The following is a 21,542-nucleotide window of genomic DNA, read 5'->3' on the forward strand; positions in this document are numbered from 1 at the left end:
AACACTTCTTTTTTAAAAAGTGTGTCTGTGGAGGGGGGAGGGGGGTTGTATTTTGTAATGCTGGTAAGTTCACAGTGTCGAGTAAGGCAGTATAGTATTCAATTTCACAATGAGTTGGAACATTTTAAGTTATATAAAAAGGTAAGTGAAACAATTCAGATATGGATTCATGGTGAAAATATAATATGTTTTACTTATCAGTCAGTATTTTCTTCGTAGTTGATCATAAGATTAGTAATAAATTGAGCTGTATGGATGCTTATTTATTTCTGGATCTTAATTAATCTTGAAAATGAACACCCTGCAGCTTTGCTTTGAAGAAATGGCTTGCTTAGAATAAATGCTTGATTCTGTTCTAAAGCTAAACCTATCTGTTAGAATACCTTCTCTTATGTGCCCCCCCAATCCATAGCCTAAGAAAACACAAAGATGTTTAACAGGTTTTTGTACATCCTTTAATTACACATTAGTGTTCTGTCTTCTGCAGTTCCAGAGACCAGGAAATAGTAGCTGAAACTATTTTCTTACTGGTGGTTCATTTTGTAGTAAAAGGAAGAAATAGGCAAATATAAAAATGCAACTATATTAATTAACCCTCAACTTTTTTCAGTCCCATGCATTTTTTCTAATAGTATTTTCTTTCAATTGACAACCATTTTTATGTAATAACGCTGAAACAGAATGTAAAGATTATAGTAAGGACACTAATTTTTGTCCTTTGATGAGCATGTCTAGTGTTAAAAAAAAAAAAAAAAAAGAGAGAGAAATAATGTTCACCTGATTGTTTATTAGTTCTTAAGTCTCTTAAAACATTCTCTTCTTAAAATATTCTGTTGCATTTTTAATTTGGCTGAAGGCCACTTTTCAGTAGGATTTTTTTATAGCGTGTTGATAGAGAAAGGGTTAATATCAGTTCCAGCATCTGAATACTGAAGTTAACCTTTAGCTGACAGGATTTCTTGTGCCTTGAAAGGATTTGCTGTTATTGCACTACTTAATTGCTTTCTTATGTGCAAATAAACTCTGTTGATCATGAAGATGTAACTTTTTTCCACAGCAGAGGTGGTACAATGCTTGTATTCTGAATGAATCTGCCAATGATTACATTTTAAAAAAATAATAAAATAAAGCTTTTATTTAGTGAAATACACAGCTATGATTTAGTAATCTATAGCTAGCAAGTAAAATGAAAATTTGAGGTTACTTGACACATTTGGCTGTTCTAAAATTAGGGCTAATTCTTACCATATTAGCCTTCAATATACTGAGAAAAGTGTTGAGAGAATGCTGTTGAAACTGAAAGTGTTATAGAAAAGTAGTTTAAGGTTAAAAGATCTTGTTTCACTGTATGTTATTTTATTAAGGGTCTTATGATAGAGATTGTGGTTAACTGTCATCTCAAAGACATTTCATATGTAAAAAAGCAATGATACAAGATAAATATTGTTTTTGGTGGAATTTTCACAAGCCACAGGCTTGTTTTAAGGTCTTCTGTCACTATACTGTCTGCTTGATCCTGCACTGATGCCAGCATAGCATTATCATAATGCCTATATATGACTGTGGAAATACTTGGAAAGTCGCAGGTGAAGTACTGGGACTCCAGAGTATTGCCAAGCTGGAGGAGAAGGCTGATTGATAGCTCAGAGTATTTCCTAATTCATAAAAGTATGAAGGAAGACTGAAAGTTCCAATTTTTCTTTTAAGTGTAGTGTTATGAAAATGCAGGAAGAATGTAATGATCTCATGAGACAGAATCTAGTATATTATTACAGAAAAACAGAAATTTTGAATTATAAAAATTCTTTGGCACATAAGAAGGTTCTTGTGAAGGTTCTGTTTTTATCATCATGTGTCATTCAATTAGGTTCATAGCTCTAAGGTAGGGGTTCTTGCTTTTGGGTGGAAATCTAAATATAATTCTATAGTTGTCAGTTGAAGCCAAGAAAAAAAAATGTTACAGTTTTTGCAGCAAATTTAAAAGTATATGTAATGTCTACTGTGCTTGTCAGTGAAGGTCAGCTCAGGTGTTTGGCAAGCATGGCTCCCGTCTGTGTGTATATTGTAGGGTTACTGTATGCTACTATCAACAGTAGTTATGGGGTTTTGTGCTTGTGGCAATTCTCAAATGTAAAAAACACAGATAATTGCTACAGTTCACCGAATGAAAGATTTTTTATCAAAAACTATCCATTTCATAATTTTGTGTTATAAAATAATTATAATATTAGTACATTTCAGAAAATACTTTAAACCTGTTTGATGACAAATGGAAAGTATGGGGTTTAACAGTCACATTAGTTCACAGATCATTTTTGTAAGCATCTATTTTTTTTTTTTTAAAAAAAAAAAAAAAAAGGAAAAGGACAATTTTCCCCCAAACTATGAAACAAAAAACTAAACCAAAACAAACAAACAAACAAACCCTCAAGGCTGTTTAAAATAATCTCTTACATAGATTGATTTAGTGCAAACATGGTCCAAATCTCCATGGCAGTCTCTGTCCAGAAGGGATCTAATTCAGGGTAGAAAATTTTCCATCCCAGGGCTCCCGCCAGAACAATTAGAGGATTAAAATTCTATACTTGTGAAGAAGTGGAGGGATTTTTTTATTATTATTTTGATGTAATAATTACAGCTTGTTAGCATTGTATGAGACTTTGAATGTACATTCAGTATACTGTTAGCATATATTATATATGTATATATATATATGTATATGTGTTAAGGTTTATCATAAATTAAGTCTCTTTGGCATTCAGGGTATAATGCTGCAAAGAAAACTTCTATTAAAAATACAGGCAAATCTAATGACAGACCAGACATTTGGTGAAATCTATGTTGATGCTTTCTCTTTTTCAAAAATGTTAAGTTGTTCTGATTATTCTGAATACTGTACAGTAAATCTTTTTGTATATTTGAGGTAATGTGAAATAACATTCATGTGATATTCTAACTCACTGAAACTAATATGCCTTGTACTGACTTGGTAATACAATCATCCTCATTCTTACTAAATAACATCTTTAGGTTTTCCATTCCTTCTGTAGACTGCATTTAAATAGGAACAAGCTATTAAGTGGAGTTGTCTGTAAATCTTACCACCTTTTGAGGTGAGAGTATCGACTAAAAGTAAGTTCATGTAGGACAGCATAATGTTGTGCATACAGCTGTGAAAAGGGGAAAAAAGATTCTCATGGTTGGAGAAACAACTAGAAGCATAAAAGAAAAAAGTTTGTACAACTAACCAGATAATATTGAAGCTGTGTTCCAAATCACTTGCAGCCTACTTCTTAACCCTTGTGTGCATTATATATAAATACTCAACTACACTATCGTAAACTATCTTCTGCTCTCCAAATGAAGAGCACCTTTTAACTTTAGGAATCTGTTCATTAACTTTTTATGTTTAAATATTAATTACCATATTGTATTAATCCTGTCTTTTTGTTTTCAGACTTAGTTAAGGTCATTTTCTTGTCCTTTAGGGATGAATTGCTTCAAATGTGATTTTTATGTTTGCAACATAAATACTATACCACAAATTTGTTTCTAGAGAAAGAAATACAGTGTTCTAAATGTATTCAACAATTATGTTAGCGGTAAATAAATATTTTGTTGGCAACTTTAACCTTACAATTCCTGTAAGATGACAGAGAAATTCTCAGAGAAATGCAAATATTATGAATTTACACAAGGTGTGGAGAACAGTGTAACTTAATATATGTTTATATATTGAAAAATGAGTGTCTTTTTTTTATCAGCTTATGTCTTCAGTAATAGTTGAGCAAAAACATCTTTGAATTTGCAGAAAAATCCTCTTTCCCCATTGTTGTTATTGCAGTAGGGAAGCACCAGAGGAGACATGTCTCCCAAAAAATTGCTCATCCTGTCAAGCTGGGAATTTACACTTTCTTCTAAATTGTTCTGATATGCTACTACATATTATAAAGTAGTTTAATTGCCAAATAACTGTTAAACTGCTGAATTATTTCATTAATATGCAAAGCTATAATTATTTGCTATATTTATTTTTCAGAAACTGTTGTAATCCCAGTAAGCCAAAGTCAGTTTTAAGCATATGCCATACTTGCATCTCTTGTTGTCCTTAAAATCTATTATGTTATATACTGGAAGAAGTAATAGCAAGAATGACGTTGTATGGTTGTTAAATATTTAGATGGGATTCCATAGTCTATTTGACCATATGTTTGAGTTCTTCAGAAGGCCTTGTAGGTTTAAAAATAAGCAGGTGGTGTGCTTTTTGGATGGGAGTTTGAAACAGCAGTTTGGTGTTATAGGTAACATGCTCTGTAAATAGAAAAGTAACATTTAATGGTGGTTAGATACATTAATACCAGGATCTATAAAGAAATATCACTTGATAAATAAGCAAATATAGTGAATTTTCCAAATAGTATTAAAGGACAATAGGGCTAGCTTTTCAGCCAAATGGAGAAAGTGCCACTCTTGGCTGTTAACGGTATTAGAACATTAAAAAGTAAATTTCCTAGATTACAGCATCCTTCTATGAACATTACTTGTAAAGCTTCAAGCGAAGATATACGGCATATGTCATGACACCTGTGGCTGCTTTCTGCTACTTTCCTTTCTGCCCCATTAAGATTGATGTTGCCATTAAGATTGATACTGTCCAAGAGTCTACTTTTTTCCAGTATTAGTATAAGAGAATCAAATCTGCATCCAGCTGAGGCATAGCTGAAGCATAGATTTAGTGTTCTGATGAATGATTTAGTGTTCATATGAATGATTGATGGGGGGGTGGGGGGGTCTAGCAGAAGTCTGCTGTTTTACCTGAGAATTTTCTGGAACAAAGAGTAATTATCCAAAGAGGAAGCAGAACTACTTTGCTGTTGTTGTGCTTCTCTTTGCCAGGGTCTGCAGGCAGGTCAGTTACATAATGTGCAACAATAACATCAGTAGAATATTATCTTGAGAGATTCACCTATAACACCAATAAAAAATGTCAGTATTTAAGAAGAATATAAAAATAATTTAAGAATATAAAGTAACAAAAAAATGTGTCAAATTAATCTCTTACAAATTGTCATCTGAGACAATTATCTATTTAATGTCATAGATTAAATTAATGACATAATCCAGAGTATAAAAATGTTTGTGTAACTTTCACCTAACAGACATTAATACAGTGATGGAAGTACAGTCATGTGAGGATAGTTTACTCACAGGTGACTAAGACTAGTAAAAGACCTTGCTTGCAAAATCTGTAGATCTGAATTATTGTTATTCTGTTATTGAATCCTCATGTTTCTGGTAGTGACTGACTATCTTAACCTCACTTTCTGTGGATATAAAGAATTGTTTTGTTTGGGTAATATGTGTAATTAATTCATTTCTGTGAAGCATTTTTCATATATCAAATAGACGTTGCTTCCTGTAGGTAGTACTGACTGCTTTGGCAACATTGCAGAGTGGTATTACTCCAGACAAGGGCTTTTTGGTTTTGTTTTGGTTTCCCCTACTGTCTTGGTGTTGTGAAAACAAACTCCCACATGCATCCTTAAAGAGGGAAAATGAGCTTTAGCATCATCTTCTTCCCTGCCCCCTTCTAATATACACAGGCCCATTGTAGTCGAATAATTGTGTAAAGTTTAAGCAGAGCTATGGTTCTGCACATTGCTTGCTTTTTGGGGGTGCAAGGGGGTGACATTCTGAATCCAAAAATTCAGAGGGTTACCTCTGAATGGAAAAGAGCTGCTGCTCTACAGCTTCGTTTGCTGGAAGGGTCAGCAGTGATTTACCTATTCATTTTAAATACTGAAATTATTTTTGTAAGATGGTGGTTCTGTTTTTTTTTTTGTTTTGTTTTTTTCCTCCTTTATAAGAGTAGAGGGCTGGATTTCATAAAATGGAAAGAATTAGAACCTATAATCTACAGAATTATAATCCATAATGATAATCTATTTGGTGCTCAAATTTGCGACTATATACAGAGCTTCTTGCCTTCTTTTAAAAGCTGTTATTGTGACCTTCCCCCTGCCCTTCTTCTACCTGATATATTAGTTTTAGATTTGGGAACAAGATCCTCTATGCCTTATGTTTTCAGATGTTTTTGACGATGCTTTGTTATTGACAGCATTCTTAAAATCAGTCTAAATTTCCTGTTCACAATCAAGTTGAATGACAAAAGCCTAACGTCAGACCTGCTAAGGGGAAAAAACTGAAGAAAGTGTCATTGTTCTTTTTTTTTTTTTTTTTTAATGACCATTAATGACTTTTATTTCTAATTTTATACACTTTCCAGTTTCCTGCTCTATAGCCATCTAGCACAGAGCCTGTTACTTTACTGCTGTATGCTAAATATCTGAACTTGAATCCGTGTGCTTAGAATGCTTTGACCCATCTGTGACTATATTATATAAATTAGTTTAATAAGCAAACTATAAAAAATAAAAATTATGGTGTCATGCTGGTTCATTAGGAGACCTGGATAAAACAAGAAGATTACTGAGTGATTGCTTGGAGATCTTTCAAACAATTCTTAGTCTTACATGCTTCACAGAAGACTGTTCCTTATTTCTTAGAGTTTTAACCTACACTAATATGCTTCCATATTAAATTAGAGTATTAATCTTTACCCAAAACAAAGAAAAGAACAACAAGCTTTAATGACTCAAATTTGATGCAACCTGTGGAGAAACAGTTTTGGAAAACCAGTAGTTGACAGAGCAATGATAAATTTTAAACCGATTAACAGATCATATGACTAATATAGCTGAGATCAAATGTAACTCGCATGAGAGAACATAAATCTGCTCTATTTAGCAGATCTGTGTATTTGACAGTACAATTTTTAATTTCCTACAGTGTTGTCAGAAACTGGGTTTAAATGGAGTAATGAATTTGTAGCTATTTATAGTATTTTCAATTATCTCTGAAAAAGAGCATAGGTCAGGCATTGGATTAAAAAAAAAAAAAAAAAAAAAAAAAAACAGATACTTCTACCAAGGAGTTATTAAACCTTATTTAAAGTGAATAAAATATTCCAGATTCCAATGATAACTTTATTATTTCTAGATGTTTTCTAGCCCAAGAAAATAAACAAGACTTCTAGCTTGTTTATATGTTGTTGGTTTGAAATCTTTTCAATGAGAAGAACGTCCAAGTCACCTGAGTGAAGTTGATATAAGAGGCCACTTTAAAACTATGGGTTTTCTGGGCAGAGAAGGCAGGCAGTCTCTTCAAATTTTTGTTCTATAAGTGGTTACAAAAATTCAGTTTTATAGCTGAATGTTTATCAAGTGTTTCATCTTGAAACATGCCTTTGATATAGAAAAGCCTTCCAGGGTGGATCCATCCTCTGCTAACGATATGAAAACTAGTCAGCATTGACTCTAGTGAGTGAGAGCTTTGTAATATTCTGAGTTTCTATTTGCATGCCTTGAAAATTGCATGCAGCCGCATTGAGCACTCTTTTCTTCCAAATATTGCTTTTTCTTAATTGACTTCTCATACTCTGAATTCATACATAAAGCTTATTTTTAGCATACATGGATCAGCACAGAATTGGTAATATTTTTTTCTTTCCAGTTTATTTTCCATAAATATTTTACCTCTAATAAAACAGGCAGCAACTTTGGGAAGGATGAAAAATATATTCTTGTGTTTGTTCTTTGTCTGCACCCAGTTTTGTTATAAACTGGAAGAGAAATGTCTGCTTACATTATCTGTTCCAGAACTCCAGTAGCCAACCAGGCTTTTGCCAGCTTTGCTTGGGCTCTGTTTAAACTTGGTGCCTTTTGCTTCTGCTGTATGAATGTTAGTTGTTTGCTGATATCAACTCTAATATAAGTAATAGTAAGCTCAATGAAGAGAAGTCTCATAATGAAAAGACCATATTTTGAGGTGTGTGAGGAGATGACAATGTTTCATGCATGACCATGCTGTTTGCAGGCTAGGGGGACAATTCATATCCCTTAGCCCTCTTATGTTACCTCAGAGTAAGTTTTAATGTTCATGTAGCCTGCATCTAAATAAACTTCTTATTCTGCCAAAGAATTTTTAGATGGTTTATAAACTGAATTGGTCAATTTAAGAACTAATTTGTTGGATTTTTCTGAGCTATTTGTCTTGTTTCTAACCTTCAAATATGAGACTGAATGATATGCTGTCAAAAAAAAAAAAAAAAAAGGCATCTATTTGTCTTTAAAATGTATTAACTATGGTTCATACGGAATAAACGTTTCTGTTACTGAAAATAAGCTTCCAGATACCTCCTGGAATCTCGCCTTATACTTCTTCAGATCAAATTGTTTTACTGTTGTAATGCCATCTGCTTTTCTCCTAAGACTTGTAAAGCATGTTTATTTCTCTTACCTGTTATGTGTTATTTTTTTTCCTGTGTCCAGAACAATGTAAAACTTAATTTGTGTGAGATTGTTCTATCAGTTGCCATTATCATTATCCATTTATTTTTTGTAGTGTGGTTTTGTTTTCTGTTGTTGTTTTTTCAGGGAGGAGGGCGGAGGGGAGAGATTTACTGTTCATTTTTCCCCCCCCTCACCTTTTTAAAGAACAAAAACCTTGAAGTCCTGGCTTACCATGTCATGTATTAGTCTTAGACAAAACATTTATTTCTCAAAATATGTCACATGTATAGTCCCATATAAGAATAAAAAACAGCAATTCATTCATACAATGCTAGTTTGTACTGAATTCCACATTGTTCCAAAATATAACCCAAGAGAAACCTTTCTACTTTCTATTTTACTAGGTAGGAACAACTAGTTAACCTGACAGTTTTTTCCTACTACTGTACATTGTATGGATCTAAATTGAATTATCATTACTCTGAAAGAAAGCTTTCACTTTAATATCAAATCTCAGGGAATCACTGTACTCTGTTAACGTTTTTAAATGTATCTAATTCTTTCATTTTTAAAAGTATTTGTCCAGAACTACTTTCAGCTTCAATAATTTTAAAAAGTTCTCTTCGGACAACTATGAGGAAAGTGTAAATAAGTATGTCCATTGTAACACAACTAACATAACATTAGTATTGTTAAACACTGTTTGGCAGCAATAGTAACATCATTCCCTCCTTTTTAGACACTTCAAGAAGCCATGCGCAAGAGAGTGAGATTTTACAAGACATACAAAAGACCTTCAGGAGGTTTCTAACAAGCAGATGTGGCTTTTTAGTTGTATTTTTGTTGTTGCTTGGTTGGTTGGTGTTTTTTTCCTGTCAAATGCTACCAGAGCATCACTAGTTTACATATCTAGAGTCTCTGATTACATATTGGCTGATGATCCTGTTGGAGATACAAATATTTGTCTGGAGCAAAAATTGTGTTTTGTGGAAACAGGTTAATATAAATTGCACTCCATGGTTTCTGCTCATCTAAAGAGCCTGATCTCATCTTACATATATAAGATTTGCAAAGGAATGTTTACAAAGAAATTGGGAAATAGTACAAAAAGGAAACAGAATTGTCAGAGCAAAAAGGATCAAGACTTAACTCAGCTTGGACAAACAAAGAATCCAAAATTTTCAAATGCTTTAAAAAGCACTGTTAAAAAGATTGCCAAGTGTCCGTCTGCTCGCGACTTATCAACTGAAGAAGAGGAAAGTAACAGAGAATTTTCACTTTCTCCAACATTCAGTTACAGAGTTGCTATTGCCAATGGACTGCAAAAGCCTATTTTTGTAACAAACAATAACAATGAAGATATAGTTCAAGATCTGTCTTCAAATGATAGTTCATATTCTGAATCATTAAGTGAAATAAGAACTAATAGCAAGAAAAACAAGTATTTATCACACACAATGCCTGTGAGACGCAACAGAAAGAGTTTAAGCAGCCTTGCACCCTCTGATGGAAGTTCTGATGGAGAACGCACTTTACATACACTAAAGCTGGGAGCTTTGCGAAAACTAAGGAAATGGAAGAAGAGCCAAGAATGTGTCTCATCAGACTCAGAACTAAGTACATGGAAGAAAACATGGGGTTTAAGAAGTAAATCTCTAGACAGAACTGGTCACCACCAGAAATCAAATACCATTGAACCTGGCTTCAGTTCAACAGGTTGTATTAGTCAAACCCATGATGTTATGGAAATGATCTTTAAAGAACTTCAGGGAATAAGTCAAATTGAAACTGAACTTTCTGAATTAAGAGGGCATGTAAATGCCCTGAAACAATCAATTGATGAAATTTCTTGTAGTGTGGAAGTGGTACAAAATGAAATTGAACAATTGAGAACTGGATTTGTACAGTCCAGAAGAGAAACTCGAGACATACATGACTACATTAAGCAGATAGGCCATCCAGGAAACAAAGCAAGTCTTAGGTTTCTAAATGTGCCTGAAGAAAGGCTTGAAAAAACTGAAAACATAGTTTACAAAATATTAATAGATAAAATGGGGTTCTCGGAGGCACAAAGCACTATTAAAATTGAGTTTGCCCAAAGACTGGGGCAACAAAGAGACTGTCCAAATGCAAAGCCAAGACCTCTTCTTGTTTACTTTGAGTCATCACAACAGAGAGATTTGATTTTGAAAAAGTCTTATAAACTTAAGGGAAGTGGCATTGGAATTTCTACAGACATTTTTTCCCATGACATAAAAGATAAAAAAGAAAGAGGAATGCCTTCTTCACAGACATATGAGAGTATGGATATGAAGCTTTTAACAATGGAGTCAAAAAATAAAATGCATGATTGGGAGTCACCTGACAGTGATAAAGACTTGGAATCAGATATAAACAAGAACAGTTACACAAAGTTATCTAAATCAGCAATTCAAATAAAAACATGCACGACAAAGGGGAGTACTGAGTCCCCAGATACTAAAGACCTTAATAGAACTGGTGATAATAATACCTTTGCAAACAGAAGAAATTACGACAGTCAGTCACCGGAATTTGACAACATGGAAAAGCAACCAAAGACCTATTATTCAGACATGACTTCTCTATGGCATTTGCAGAATGACTTTGCAACACCAAAACTTAGCCGTTCAGAGTCTGATTTCTCAAAACTGTGTCAGTCCTACTCTGAGGATTTTTCAGAAAATCAGTATTTTAACAGAACAAATGGCAGTTCGCTGTTGTCTTCCTCAGATCGAGAACTTTGGCAGCGAAGGCAAGAAGATTCTGCCAACTGGTATGGCAGTTCCCAGGAACAGAATTTTGTCCAAGATACAAAACAGGACACAGAGCAAAATGAAGTAGAGAACATAGAAAACGTTGACAGTGGAGTAAGCAATGGAATAATGTGTGCATCTAGAGACAGAAGCCACTGTAGCGATTCTCAGCTTTCTTTACATGATGATCTTTCACCATGGAAAGACTGGAATCAGTTGGAACAAGGGGCAGATTTGGGCCTAGACTCATCCACCCAGGAGGGTTTTGTGTATGACATGAGCAGTCCTTCAGATCAACAGACTGATTTTGGAAAGTGTCAAAGTTCTGATCTCCAGTATGATACTGAAAGCTATGATTTTACCCTTGATGGAACTTCTCCATCATGTCCGGGCCTTGACAGTGAATCACAAAGTCAGTGGACTTGTCAATATGATGATTATCAGGAAACAAATTCTAACTCCTCTTATCAGAATCAAAACAGATTGCCTATGATGTACCGAAGTCAGAGTGAACTACCAAGTGATGACTCAGAAGAAGCACCTCCTAAATCATGGCATAGCCGACTAAGCATAGACCTTTCTGATAAGACTTTCAGCTTTCCTAAATTTGGATCTACACTTCAACGTGCTAAGTCAGCATTAGAAGTAGTCTGGAATAAAAGTACACAAAGTTTAAGTGGATATGAAGACAGTGGATCATCTTTCATGGGAAGGTTTAGGACTTTATCTCAGTCTACTGCAAATGAATCAAGCACAACACTTGATTCTGATGTTTATGCTGAGCCTTATTACTATAAAGCAGAGTATGAGGAAGACTTAATTGAACCACCTAGTGAGAATGAAACAGACTATGTTGAAGTAATGGAACAAGTCCTTGCTAAACTAGAAAATAGAACCAATAGCAGTGAAACGAGTGAGCAGGTACAAGAATATGAACTGGGACAGCCTTCATGTGGAACTCCTTATGCAGTACTTCCAGAGGAGCAATATGATGGACAGTTTGACAGTTTAGTCAGTGAAGAGATATTGGAAGTTGAAACTGCTCATATAGAAGTAAAGGAAGATGAAAATCAGAATGTCCCAGAGATGTTTACTGAAACTCCAAAGAAAATAATACGACCATCATTCAAAGAAGCTGCTTTAAAAGCATACAAGAAACGAATGAATGACTTGGGAGAGAAGATCCTTTCTGGAGGTAATTTTATTTTATTTATTTTTTTAATATTATCTTTTAAGCAAAACATTGTTCTCAGCATCAGAAACAATACCTTAATTTCTGTCTGCTCCTGCTTCCTTTGAATTTGGTGACAAAGTCTGCTTATTTTGGGGTTTATTCATAGGGTGAAATAGTCCCATGGAAATCAAAAAGCTAAAATTTTACAAGTGTTTTGAAGGAATTTTCTGGATATATCTAAATATAAGTTTACAAACAATTGTAGTGCTTTGAATTTATTACTTGCAAATTAAATTTTGCAAGACTTAAACACTTATTAAAAAGAACTACAGTTGGTTTCCTTGGTATACTTGTAATCACACGAGCAATGCAGAATGTTCAGATAAGTGTTTCATTTAACAGTTTCCAAGGCATGATTAATTCTACATTCATCCTGATAAGCAGTGTTCTGCATCCTGTATGCAACCCATAACTTATTACAGACTTATGAGAGTGCAAGTCTAAACTGATTTAAATTCTGTCTTTAGTTTACTGACAATAAGCTTTTAAATGAGTGGTCAGTCCTCAATACACGTAAATAAATAAATAAATAAATGGGGCAGGGGAAATAGGAAGGTAGTGTAAGGGGTAACATCTGTGTATAAGGAGGTGGGGCAGAAAGGACTCCTGTATTAGCAGACTTCAAAGCAGGCAATCATATTAAAAATCTCTAGTAATACACAAAAATAGTGATTTTCAATATTAATCTACACTGTAATTTTAAAGTAATAACATTGCTTCTGTTTTTAATTGGGATCACATAAGCACCATAGCTAGCCAGATGGTAATTGTCACCTTGCAGATGGTAATTGTCACCTTGACTGAATCTTTGCTTTCTTTATCTACATTACAAAAATAATCATCAGATACATGCATTTCAAAGATGAAGAATTGTGCCTTTAGCCAAAGAAAGTATTAGTAGTAATTAGTGTCCAAATCTTGAGCTACTATGAGGTCAAATTTAAAGTGTGTTCCACAAACAATTGTTAATATGGTAGTCTGTATTAAATTTTATTTTTCTATTCAGATAATAGTTTATATTCAGGTTGTAGATTTGTGTTTTGCAGATACATTTCTACAGTGCTCTGTTAGACACTAGGTAATGTATACGTGAGAAATCAGCTAGCAATAGCTAGTATTTTCTTTAATTTTTCATGATTTTTGTGAGGTATTTTGGGGTAGGGGGAACAGCCTTTGTACCTCGTCACTGTTCTACAATAGAACAAGAGAGAAGGGTGTACAGTAAAAGGTAAAAGGAAATTTACATACAAACAGCTACAACGGTACTTCTTAGATTATCCTGACAATGGCATGCATTAATTTTTGAGTAGCAGTTCTCCACACTTTTTTTTTTTTCCACTCAGAAGGAGGAGATGTGTTGCACACAGATACTCTGCCTTATTAGTCACTGATTGGTTTGTTAAAATACCTTCAGGTCCTATAGTATACCTAGCTATACTTATTAACAGCGTAGTTTTCATGTTTTATGTGCAGTGGATGAATGTGATATTTTACCTTTTAATGTCTGCAGAACACCTACGAATTCTTTAAACTAAAATGTTTAAAACACTCAAAATATTTCTCATAACTGTAGTAATCTACTAAAAGAATAACATTACTTGAACTCTGCCTTCTGTTGAGTGACATGCAGCAGTATTACAACAAAATCTTTCTTGATTCTGCCTTCAGTGAACAGGATAACTTATAGGCTGTCTATTCACATATGATGGGATTCACAAATGAAATCTCCACCCTTGGAGAGCTCAGACGCTCTCTGGGCATGGTCCTGGGCATGGTCCTATTTTTTGTGACTCTATCTGAGCAGGTTTCTTAGACAAGTTGACCTTCAGAGGTTCCTTACAACCTCAACTATTTTGTGATTTAAATAATAATAATAAATTTTTGGAACACTCTGTATGAAGTCTTCAAAAGAAGTACCTCTTAATGTCAGTTTGTCCTCTAAAAGAAAACATGTTTAACTTTGGTTTATTACTTGAATTGTAAAGAAATTTTGTATTGTTATGCAAAACATTTTGCAAAATCTTCAGGGAGTTTTACAAAACACACAAACTGTACACTTTGTAGCCGCTCAGTTTTCACACTATGGCCCCCTTCTTTACATGTGGATTCATGCATGTCTAGAAAATACTAAATTAAGCAAATAATAGTTTGGGATATCATATCTTTGTCATTTGCAGGAGCAATAATATCTTTAAGGAAAGGTGACAAATAGCTGATTTAGATTTTACATTACTCTTTATGAAAGGCTTTCTGACACTTACCCCTTTTTTATACCCCTGATTTATAGTCATTTTCTGTTTTATTATCTGCATATGGAAAAGTGCTTGCTGCAGATCAAGTTCCCTGAATTCATCTTAATTATATAACCAAAACATCACCTGTTTTTTAGTGATTTTTTTCATCTGTCCATGTAGGCAGGAAAGGGTAGTAAGCAACCTGGCCAACCAAAGATATGGCTGGACAATATAGTAGTGTTGTTTCTCCAATCCAGTACAAAAGAAAATTATCAAATGCTGCTATTTTCATTCTAGTGATACATGAGGTAAAGTTATTGAATCTTTGGTACATAAATAATGTATCAGTGTGAAAGAGTCTTGTTAGATAACCTTATTCTCTAGCTGGAAAGAAAAAATATGCTATGGGCTGATTGCTTATGTATTATTTATTACATCAGGTTTTTGGAGACACACTGGAGTGAGGGTAATAGAATATGTGGATGAGTGGAGATACGACCAATATACAAGTAACCCTTGGATTTAAAATTCTGTAAGGACATAGAGGCATTGTAATGATACATGTATATTAATGGAAAGACTGATGGCTTTTATGGAAAAAATAGAGAAATTTTAGTCAGCGGTTTGTTTGATAATCAAGAAAAACTATTACCCTCTTATTTATTGTTCCAGTCCTCACTTGTTACTTTCTCTCTTTCTAGATTTTGCCCTATTGGCTACTTCTATTCCATGCCCATCTTGTTCTCCTTATCTTTTGCAGGTGCCTTAGAATAAGTTTCTCTCCTGATGAAACTGTCACTCTGGGTAAGCTTCCAGAGTTGCATGCACTCTTGTGAGTTGCTTTTAATGATGATTAAAGACTTCCATCTGTGAAGGATAGTTTACAATCAATATCTTCATTATCTTGTTGATGAAGATTTTGCTGATCATTTCGTGACTGAATAGACTTTAAAAATCTTTTGGTCTGGAGTTTCTGCCACAGAGTAACGTGTTTGATTGTCTATGGTTTCAAGATAGCTGAACTCATCTTACTCTGTGAATACACACACTCAGTGGCAAGTCAGATTACAGGGGCCAGGTATGGGATCTGTGTTAAACAATGGATGAAAGTTGCTTTACTTCTTGTTCTATAGGAAGACATCTGTATTACATTTTGAGGTGTCTGACTGGAGAACAGTACTCTCAGAGACCAGGATCAGTAAAAGCATCATTTTTTATAAGTGTGAAGGAGGAAAATGTGATGCTAACTTTTGAAACCAAACCAACCAGTAATGCATTACTGTACTCCCCTTGCAGTGTGGTCATTGTGTTCCAGATTAAGGAAAGTTGTCAGCAATATATTACTTACATATATTCCAAACTCTGTCTAGTCCCACTACGCTCTTTTGAAGCAAGGTATACTTTCTTATTTTGATAGCATTTCTAGCCGCTTTTTTTTTTTTTTTTTTTTTTCCCCTAGCAACTGTTTTCTGGAACTGTACGCATCAGGTTATTTTCTCATATAGTATAAGCTTTAGAAAATAGTCTAGCTTTGTCTCAAAGTACTTAGTCTTTTGTTTCTTCTGAATCTTACCTCCATCAGTTATTTTCAATATATTTGTGTAGGTACATATATGGTGTAGGTACATATATTTATTAGTTAACTATATATAACTGTACTTAATTGTATTGTACCAGGTTTGTTGTGTGAATGTGAATCTTAGATTTGGACTTGAAAAGATCAGTGCTGTGTTCCAGATGAAAATCAATTGATCTATAATTGTTCAGTCATCTTATACCCATTCAGGTGGAAACAAGAAATAAAACAGTTGTCTTGGTCACAGCACTGCATATTTGTTGGTGGTGATTGTAAGGGAGAAAATAGAAACCTGTTGAAAGATGAGTTTTTTTGTGTTTTTTTTTTGTTTGTTTGTTTGTTTGTTTGTTTTAATATTGAAGAATTTTCCTACAGACAAACTAAATTAGATGTGCTGGGAAGTGGTCTCTAAGCAAGGAGCAATGCTTTTAGAAGGAAAGGTGGGTGTATGTCCCATCTTATTTCTTAATTGCTTGAGGTAACAGTTGACTGATTAAAATATAGTTAATTATTTGTGGGTTTTATATACTATTCTTATGGGAAAAAAAAAATCTTAGAAAGCTGATGTAGAGTGAGTAGGGGAAGGTTGTCTAGTGAGATGGCAGAATTCTGGTTTAGTATATAAAAAGGTACAGTAATTAATGATAATAGAACTTGCTTATAAGCATGTATTATGCCAAAAGGAGCTGTTAATTCATTGGTTTACCAGCAAGAACAACTTAATGCGAGTCAATCTTTTTCATACCGCAGTATTAAAGGATTGTTAGCAATAGTGGTTTCTCCCCTTTTTACTTAGTCTTCTGTTGCCATAACAAAACTAATAGTTTGTAGAGTTTGTAGTCCTCTGAGAAGCCCCCTCTAGAAGGCATAAAGCATAGTTGTGGATGGCCACAAGTTTCCTTCAAGTTTAGCATCAACTTTGTACTAAACAGTGTATTAACAGTGATTATTTTTATTTTTTATTTTTTTTTAATATATCCTCTTCTCAACTTTCTAACATCAGGCATAGACTAAGTGGGAAAAAAAATCTTAGTGAATGAATGCAAGTAGTCTTTGTATCATCAAGAAAGTATAGCCCAGACAGGAATATTTTCAGTTAATATTAATAAAAGCTAATAGCAATACCAAACTCAGGTTTTCTATTTTGTCTCAAAATGTTAAAAAAAAAAAAAAAAAGTAATTAGTGAAGAAAAGAAAATGTTTTTGTTTTTGTTTTTGTTTTTTTCTACCATATGCCTAATAGATTTATTCCTTTTACCTGGAATGATGAAAAACTGGATTAACATAAGGGCTGACTGTGTGTTCTCTGTGGCTATTACAGATGATCTAAAAAGAAGTAACCAAAAGTATGAAGTATACAGAGCTGTATTTGGGGACATAACTCAACATAACATAATTCATCATAACGCACTTCAACATAAAAATTCATCTATTGTTTTCTTCATATGTAAACAATATAAGCAGATAGATTACAGAGACTTTTTAACAGTGTAAATACCCTTTCACATTCACTTCAGAAGGTGGTGACAGTGGAACAGATGTACTATGTAAACAGGCTTGGTAAGAAATTAATACACTTGTTTTTGATTGGAATAGATTCATTGTACTGAGGAAACAAGATTATTAAGATTCTATACTTAAAAAACCTGTTTAACATCTCTTTCAGAAAATATAATAGTGTTCTTATGGCAGACTGTATTTTACTTCTGTAATTACAGGTTTTACGTTTAACTGAAATCCTTGGATTGTGATAATGCATCTCTTTGAAATAAAGGATAGTAACCAAACTGAGGTTGAATAATGTAGTTTAGCATCATAACCCTTACTGAATCAGTGTGTATTATGTCAGGAAAATATGTGTTGCAATTACACCTAGTCTGGGAATCAAAAAAAAAAATCTTTTGCTAACTTTTTTTGCAATAGCTGTATCTGTTCTTTAATCATCAATAAAACACAAAGAACAAACAAAAAACACAAACACACATTCTCAATCAGTAAGGTTTAATATAAATAACTGAATTTTCTTCTTCAATTAAAAAGTCTGTTTAGAGGATTAATTTTTTTTTGGAAATGTAAGTAATTCATTAGAACTGCTAACTTAATTCACCAAAGAAGTGTCTGCTATGCTAATCCTTACAAGTACAGAAAACTATTTAACATTATTTTTATCAACTTTAGAATTCTTGTATTTGAGAACAGATTTAAAATAAATTTTGTAGAGCTAAGAGAGAACCTGAGGATAAATGTCATGTCCAAGGACTTATTTATTCTGATTCTGCTGTGGAAATGAGCACAAATTAAGATTTTATAACCAAGATTAAGAAATAGTTTTTATTTTTGTCTAAAATATTTAAATTTTGTATGTCAATCACTGCATTTTCGAAGCAAAATATCACTGCCTCACTTTATAGAGCATCTTCAGGTTAAGAAGAATCTTAAAACAACTGGATGAAAAATACCTAGATGTGCATTTTGAAAAATGTAATGTCTTGGAAAACATGAGTGAGCAAATATGCTCAAATCTGTCTCTGATCTATTGGGGAAAGCAGAATATTACAGTAAAGTGCAAAGATAAAGAGATTCTGTTTTGCTGCTGAAGAGTGATTGGGACTTTCATGGGACCAATTTTCCCATTATGCACATAAGCCAGGTGATAAGTAGAGCATCTACACAGTTGTTTCTCCTTGTGCCTAGGAATAGTAGAAAAAATCTGAAGCCTTTCCACTTTTATGAAAAATTTTTGCCAAAAGTGATGAAACTGTTATCTGTGATATGTGCCTCCTTGATGTGTATAGAGTGTTCTTAAAATGGCTTGCATGAGCAGAAGTTTTGGTAAATCTGAACATAAGGGCAGAGTTTATTGATAAGTATGTATCTCTAGGGAAAAAAAAAAAAAAAAAAAAAAAAAAGACATACAGGCACTTGTACTTTTATATTGTTAATAAAGAGCATTTTTAAGAGTTTTTTTTTTTTTCCCCATACTTACCTTATATTAAATTCTTATACATTCTGCTGAAAATAAATTAATTTGCATATTAATAACCAAGTAAAGAGAAAGTTTTTCAGGTTTTCAGGTCCACGTCTTCTAGTTGATTTGCTGATACAGCTGTTCACAAATGTCCTTGATAGCATGGTGAAGTGTATGGTGTATAAGTTAAACATTAGCAACAAACAGGAAATGGTTGAACGCTGAAACAACTAAGCAAGTAGTAGTAGATAGCAGGCTGCTCACTGATAAGCTGGTAAACTGGTAGCTTCTCTGCAGTTGACTTATAAAACTAGCTGGACTTCTTTATGTTACATCAGAATCTTGGACATGTGATGTGGCAGAACATGATTTTGATTCTTCTTGTCTTTGAGAATTGAGTTCTCTTGATCACAGAGACCAAACAGCAGCAAGAGATTTACCAGTGGTATCGCAGATCCATAACCTCTGTATGGGTCAAAGTATCACCAATGCAATTGCAGCCTCACCAAAGAAATTGTTGTCCATCAGTTGCACATCTAGCAAGATGGAATGAGAAAAGAGACATGATAGTTCTTTTGTGCTCTTGCTGCAGCACTCATTATTCCTAGAAAATAAAATAAAAAAACAAACACCATGATCATAACATAGTGTTAACGGTTTTCTATAGACAAGAGTCCATAACACTATTTTACACTTTCGCATTTGTACCTTTTTCTTGTGATATTTTCCTTCCGTCTTTTTTATAGTGCACTGTATGCAGAGAAATGTTTAGTTGTTTGCAGTAGTTGTTGAAATCCCTGTGTGAATTTGTAACACTTATTTTTCTTCAGGTAATAACAGTGATCTGAGCAATATATAAATCATATTTTTTTTTGATTCCTTTTATTTTATTTTTTTTTGTAAAGCTACCATAGGCAATGTATTCTTGTGATCCTCATGTATAGGGTCGTCAATAGAAATCATACTACTTCTGTACATATGAAAGGAAGAAAGTTCAACTACAATTCAACAGCAATTCATTCCCTTGTGTTGTGCACCTTCTGTCACAGCAGGTATGAAGGAATAATTGGAGAGTAAATGGACCAGATGAAACTGAGCAATGCCAGAATTGTTTAGTGGTATGGTTTATTTTCTGTTAAAAATAATGGGAAATTGTAGATATTTTTCTCATGTATTGGGAGAAATATATGTTGCTATGTTGGTCTGTTTTATAATATAAATTGTAAGGCTATTTCAAGTATTTTCTGGCATAGCAGATTGAGTTTCCACATCATGGGAGAAAATAAATAAATTAGAAAAGCCTCTAACTACTTAGCTACGCGTAGTCCTTCTTTTTTATACCAACTTATATCTTATATATTTCTGTCAGTGTCACATTCTTGATTTCCTTGAACTGTAAACTGAAGGAGTGGAAGGATAGACACCATGGAGTTTTAATCCTTTCTCTGAGGAGAGTCCATTTCATACATTCTTTTAACTTATTGGAAGTCTCTACAACACTTTTGGGTATCTTGTTTTAGCGATTTATAACATATAGCAGCAGTTGCTGGTTTCTTAATATTTGGCGTAAATCACCATTGTTCCAAATTAAGCCTAACTTTTCACAGGACTAGTGCCAAAGCAGTGCAATGGTATGTGAGGAATATTTTGAATTCTAACTCGATCCTTTCAAATACTTGCAACCCATTTCAATTCAATGTTTTCTGCAAGCTATATGAAATTCTGTTCAATCTACTTGTTAATGAGAACATTGTCTAAAATTAACCCGTATGATGTTGTGTAACCCACATGATATTTCTACCCCATGCATTGGAATTAGTCCAAATATCACAATACGACTGTACATTATTTTCTACCAATTTCATCTTTAATCCACTTATCTTGTATACATAAGAGAATGTCATTTTAAAAAAAAGATCAAAAATCATATTAGTATTGAAGTATTTCAAGTTTTTTCCTTCGATCATACTAGTTAAACCAGTTTCTGTATCAACAGAAGAAAATCAGGTTTTTCTTCTCAGTAAATGATGGCGAATGTCAGGTTTTTATTCTGTTGATGATTATACTTTGACTCACATTTTCTTCTTCTAATGCCAGTCTTGAAATTAGTCATAAAGTTTTCCAGTACATCTGGTTTTGAATTTTTGAATGTCATATTTAAAGAGCCTAAAACTATTATAGATAGTTCCTTACACCTTAGGTAGGAAGTGAATGCAATTCCACAGGAGAAGAAACTACCAGCAGCTATGAACAACATCGTAGTCTGTGGAATGTGACTTTCCAAGGCCTTATGTTCTGCTCCTTTGTTCTCAAACATAGATGTGCATACAGTTCTTTATCTTTAACAGTAGGATAATTACATGATCTGTGGTTTTGCCACCAATAGCATTTTATTTTACAACACT

At 33.6% G+C, this 21,542-nt stretch overlaps 2 protein-coding genes across 10 annotated transcripts in view; both read left to right on the forward strand.

The window, feature by feature from the left end:
* LOC118172045 (protein unc-13 homolog A-like) overlaps nucleotides 1-9,214 on the forward strand; it is a 53,813-nt gene extending 44,599 nt beyond the window's left edge. For 3 of the 5 annotated variants that reach the window (XM_035335693.1, XM_035335692.1, XM_035335696.1), the window contains one exon: nucleotides 9,091-9,214. In XM_035335693.1, the coding sequence (XP_035191584.1) occupies nucleotides 9,091-9,162 (72 nt within the window). In that variant the 3' untranslated portion in view covers nucleotides 9,163-9,214. Of the gene's footprint in view, nucleotides 1-3,050; nucleotides 3,192-9,090 lie in introns of those variants that run through there. The other 2 variants (XM_035335698.1, XM_035335697.1) reach the window with 2 other exon arrangements.
* A 130-nt stretch (nucleotides 9,215-9,344) lies between these two features.
* The window catches only part of UNC13C (unc-13 homolog C), a 142,234-nt gene continuing 130,036 nt past the window's right edge, over nucleotides 9,345-21,542 (forward strand). For all 5 annotated transcript variants that reach the window (XM_035335676.1, XM_035335678.1, XM_035335677.1 and 2 more), the window contains exon 1: nucleotides 9,345-12,320. In XM_035335676.1, the coding sequence (XP_035191567.1) occupies nucleotides 9,368-12,320 (2,953 nt within the window). In that variant the 5' untranslated portion in view covers nucleotides 9,345-9,367. The remainder of the gene's footprint in view (nucleotides 12,321-21,542) is intronic.

This window comes from Oxyura jamaicensis, chromosome 10, assembly GCF_011077185.1.
Source record: "Oxyura jamaicensis isolate SHBP4307 breed ruddy duck chromosome 10, BPBGC_Ojam_1.0, whole genome shotgun sequence".
NCBI classification, from domain to species: Eukaryota; Metazoa; Chordata; class Aves; order Anseriformes; family Anatidae; genus Oxyura; species Oxyura jamaicensis.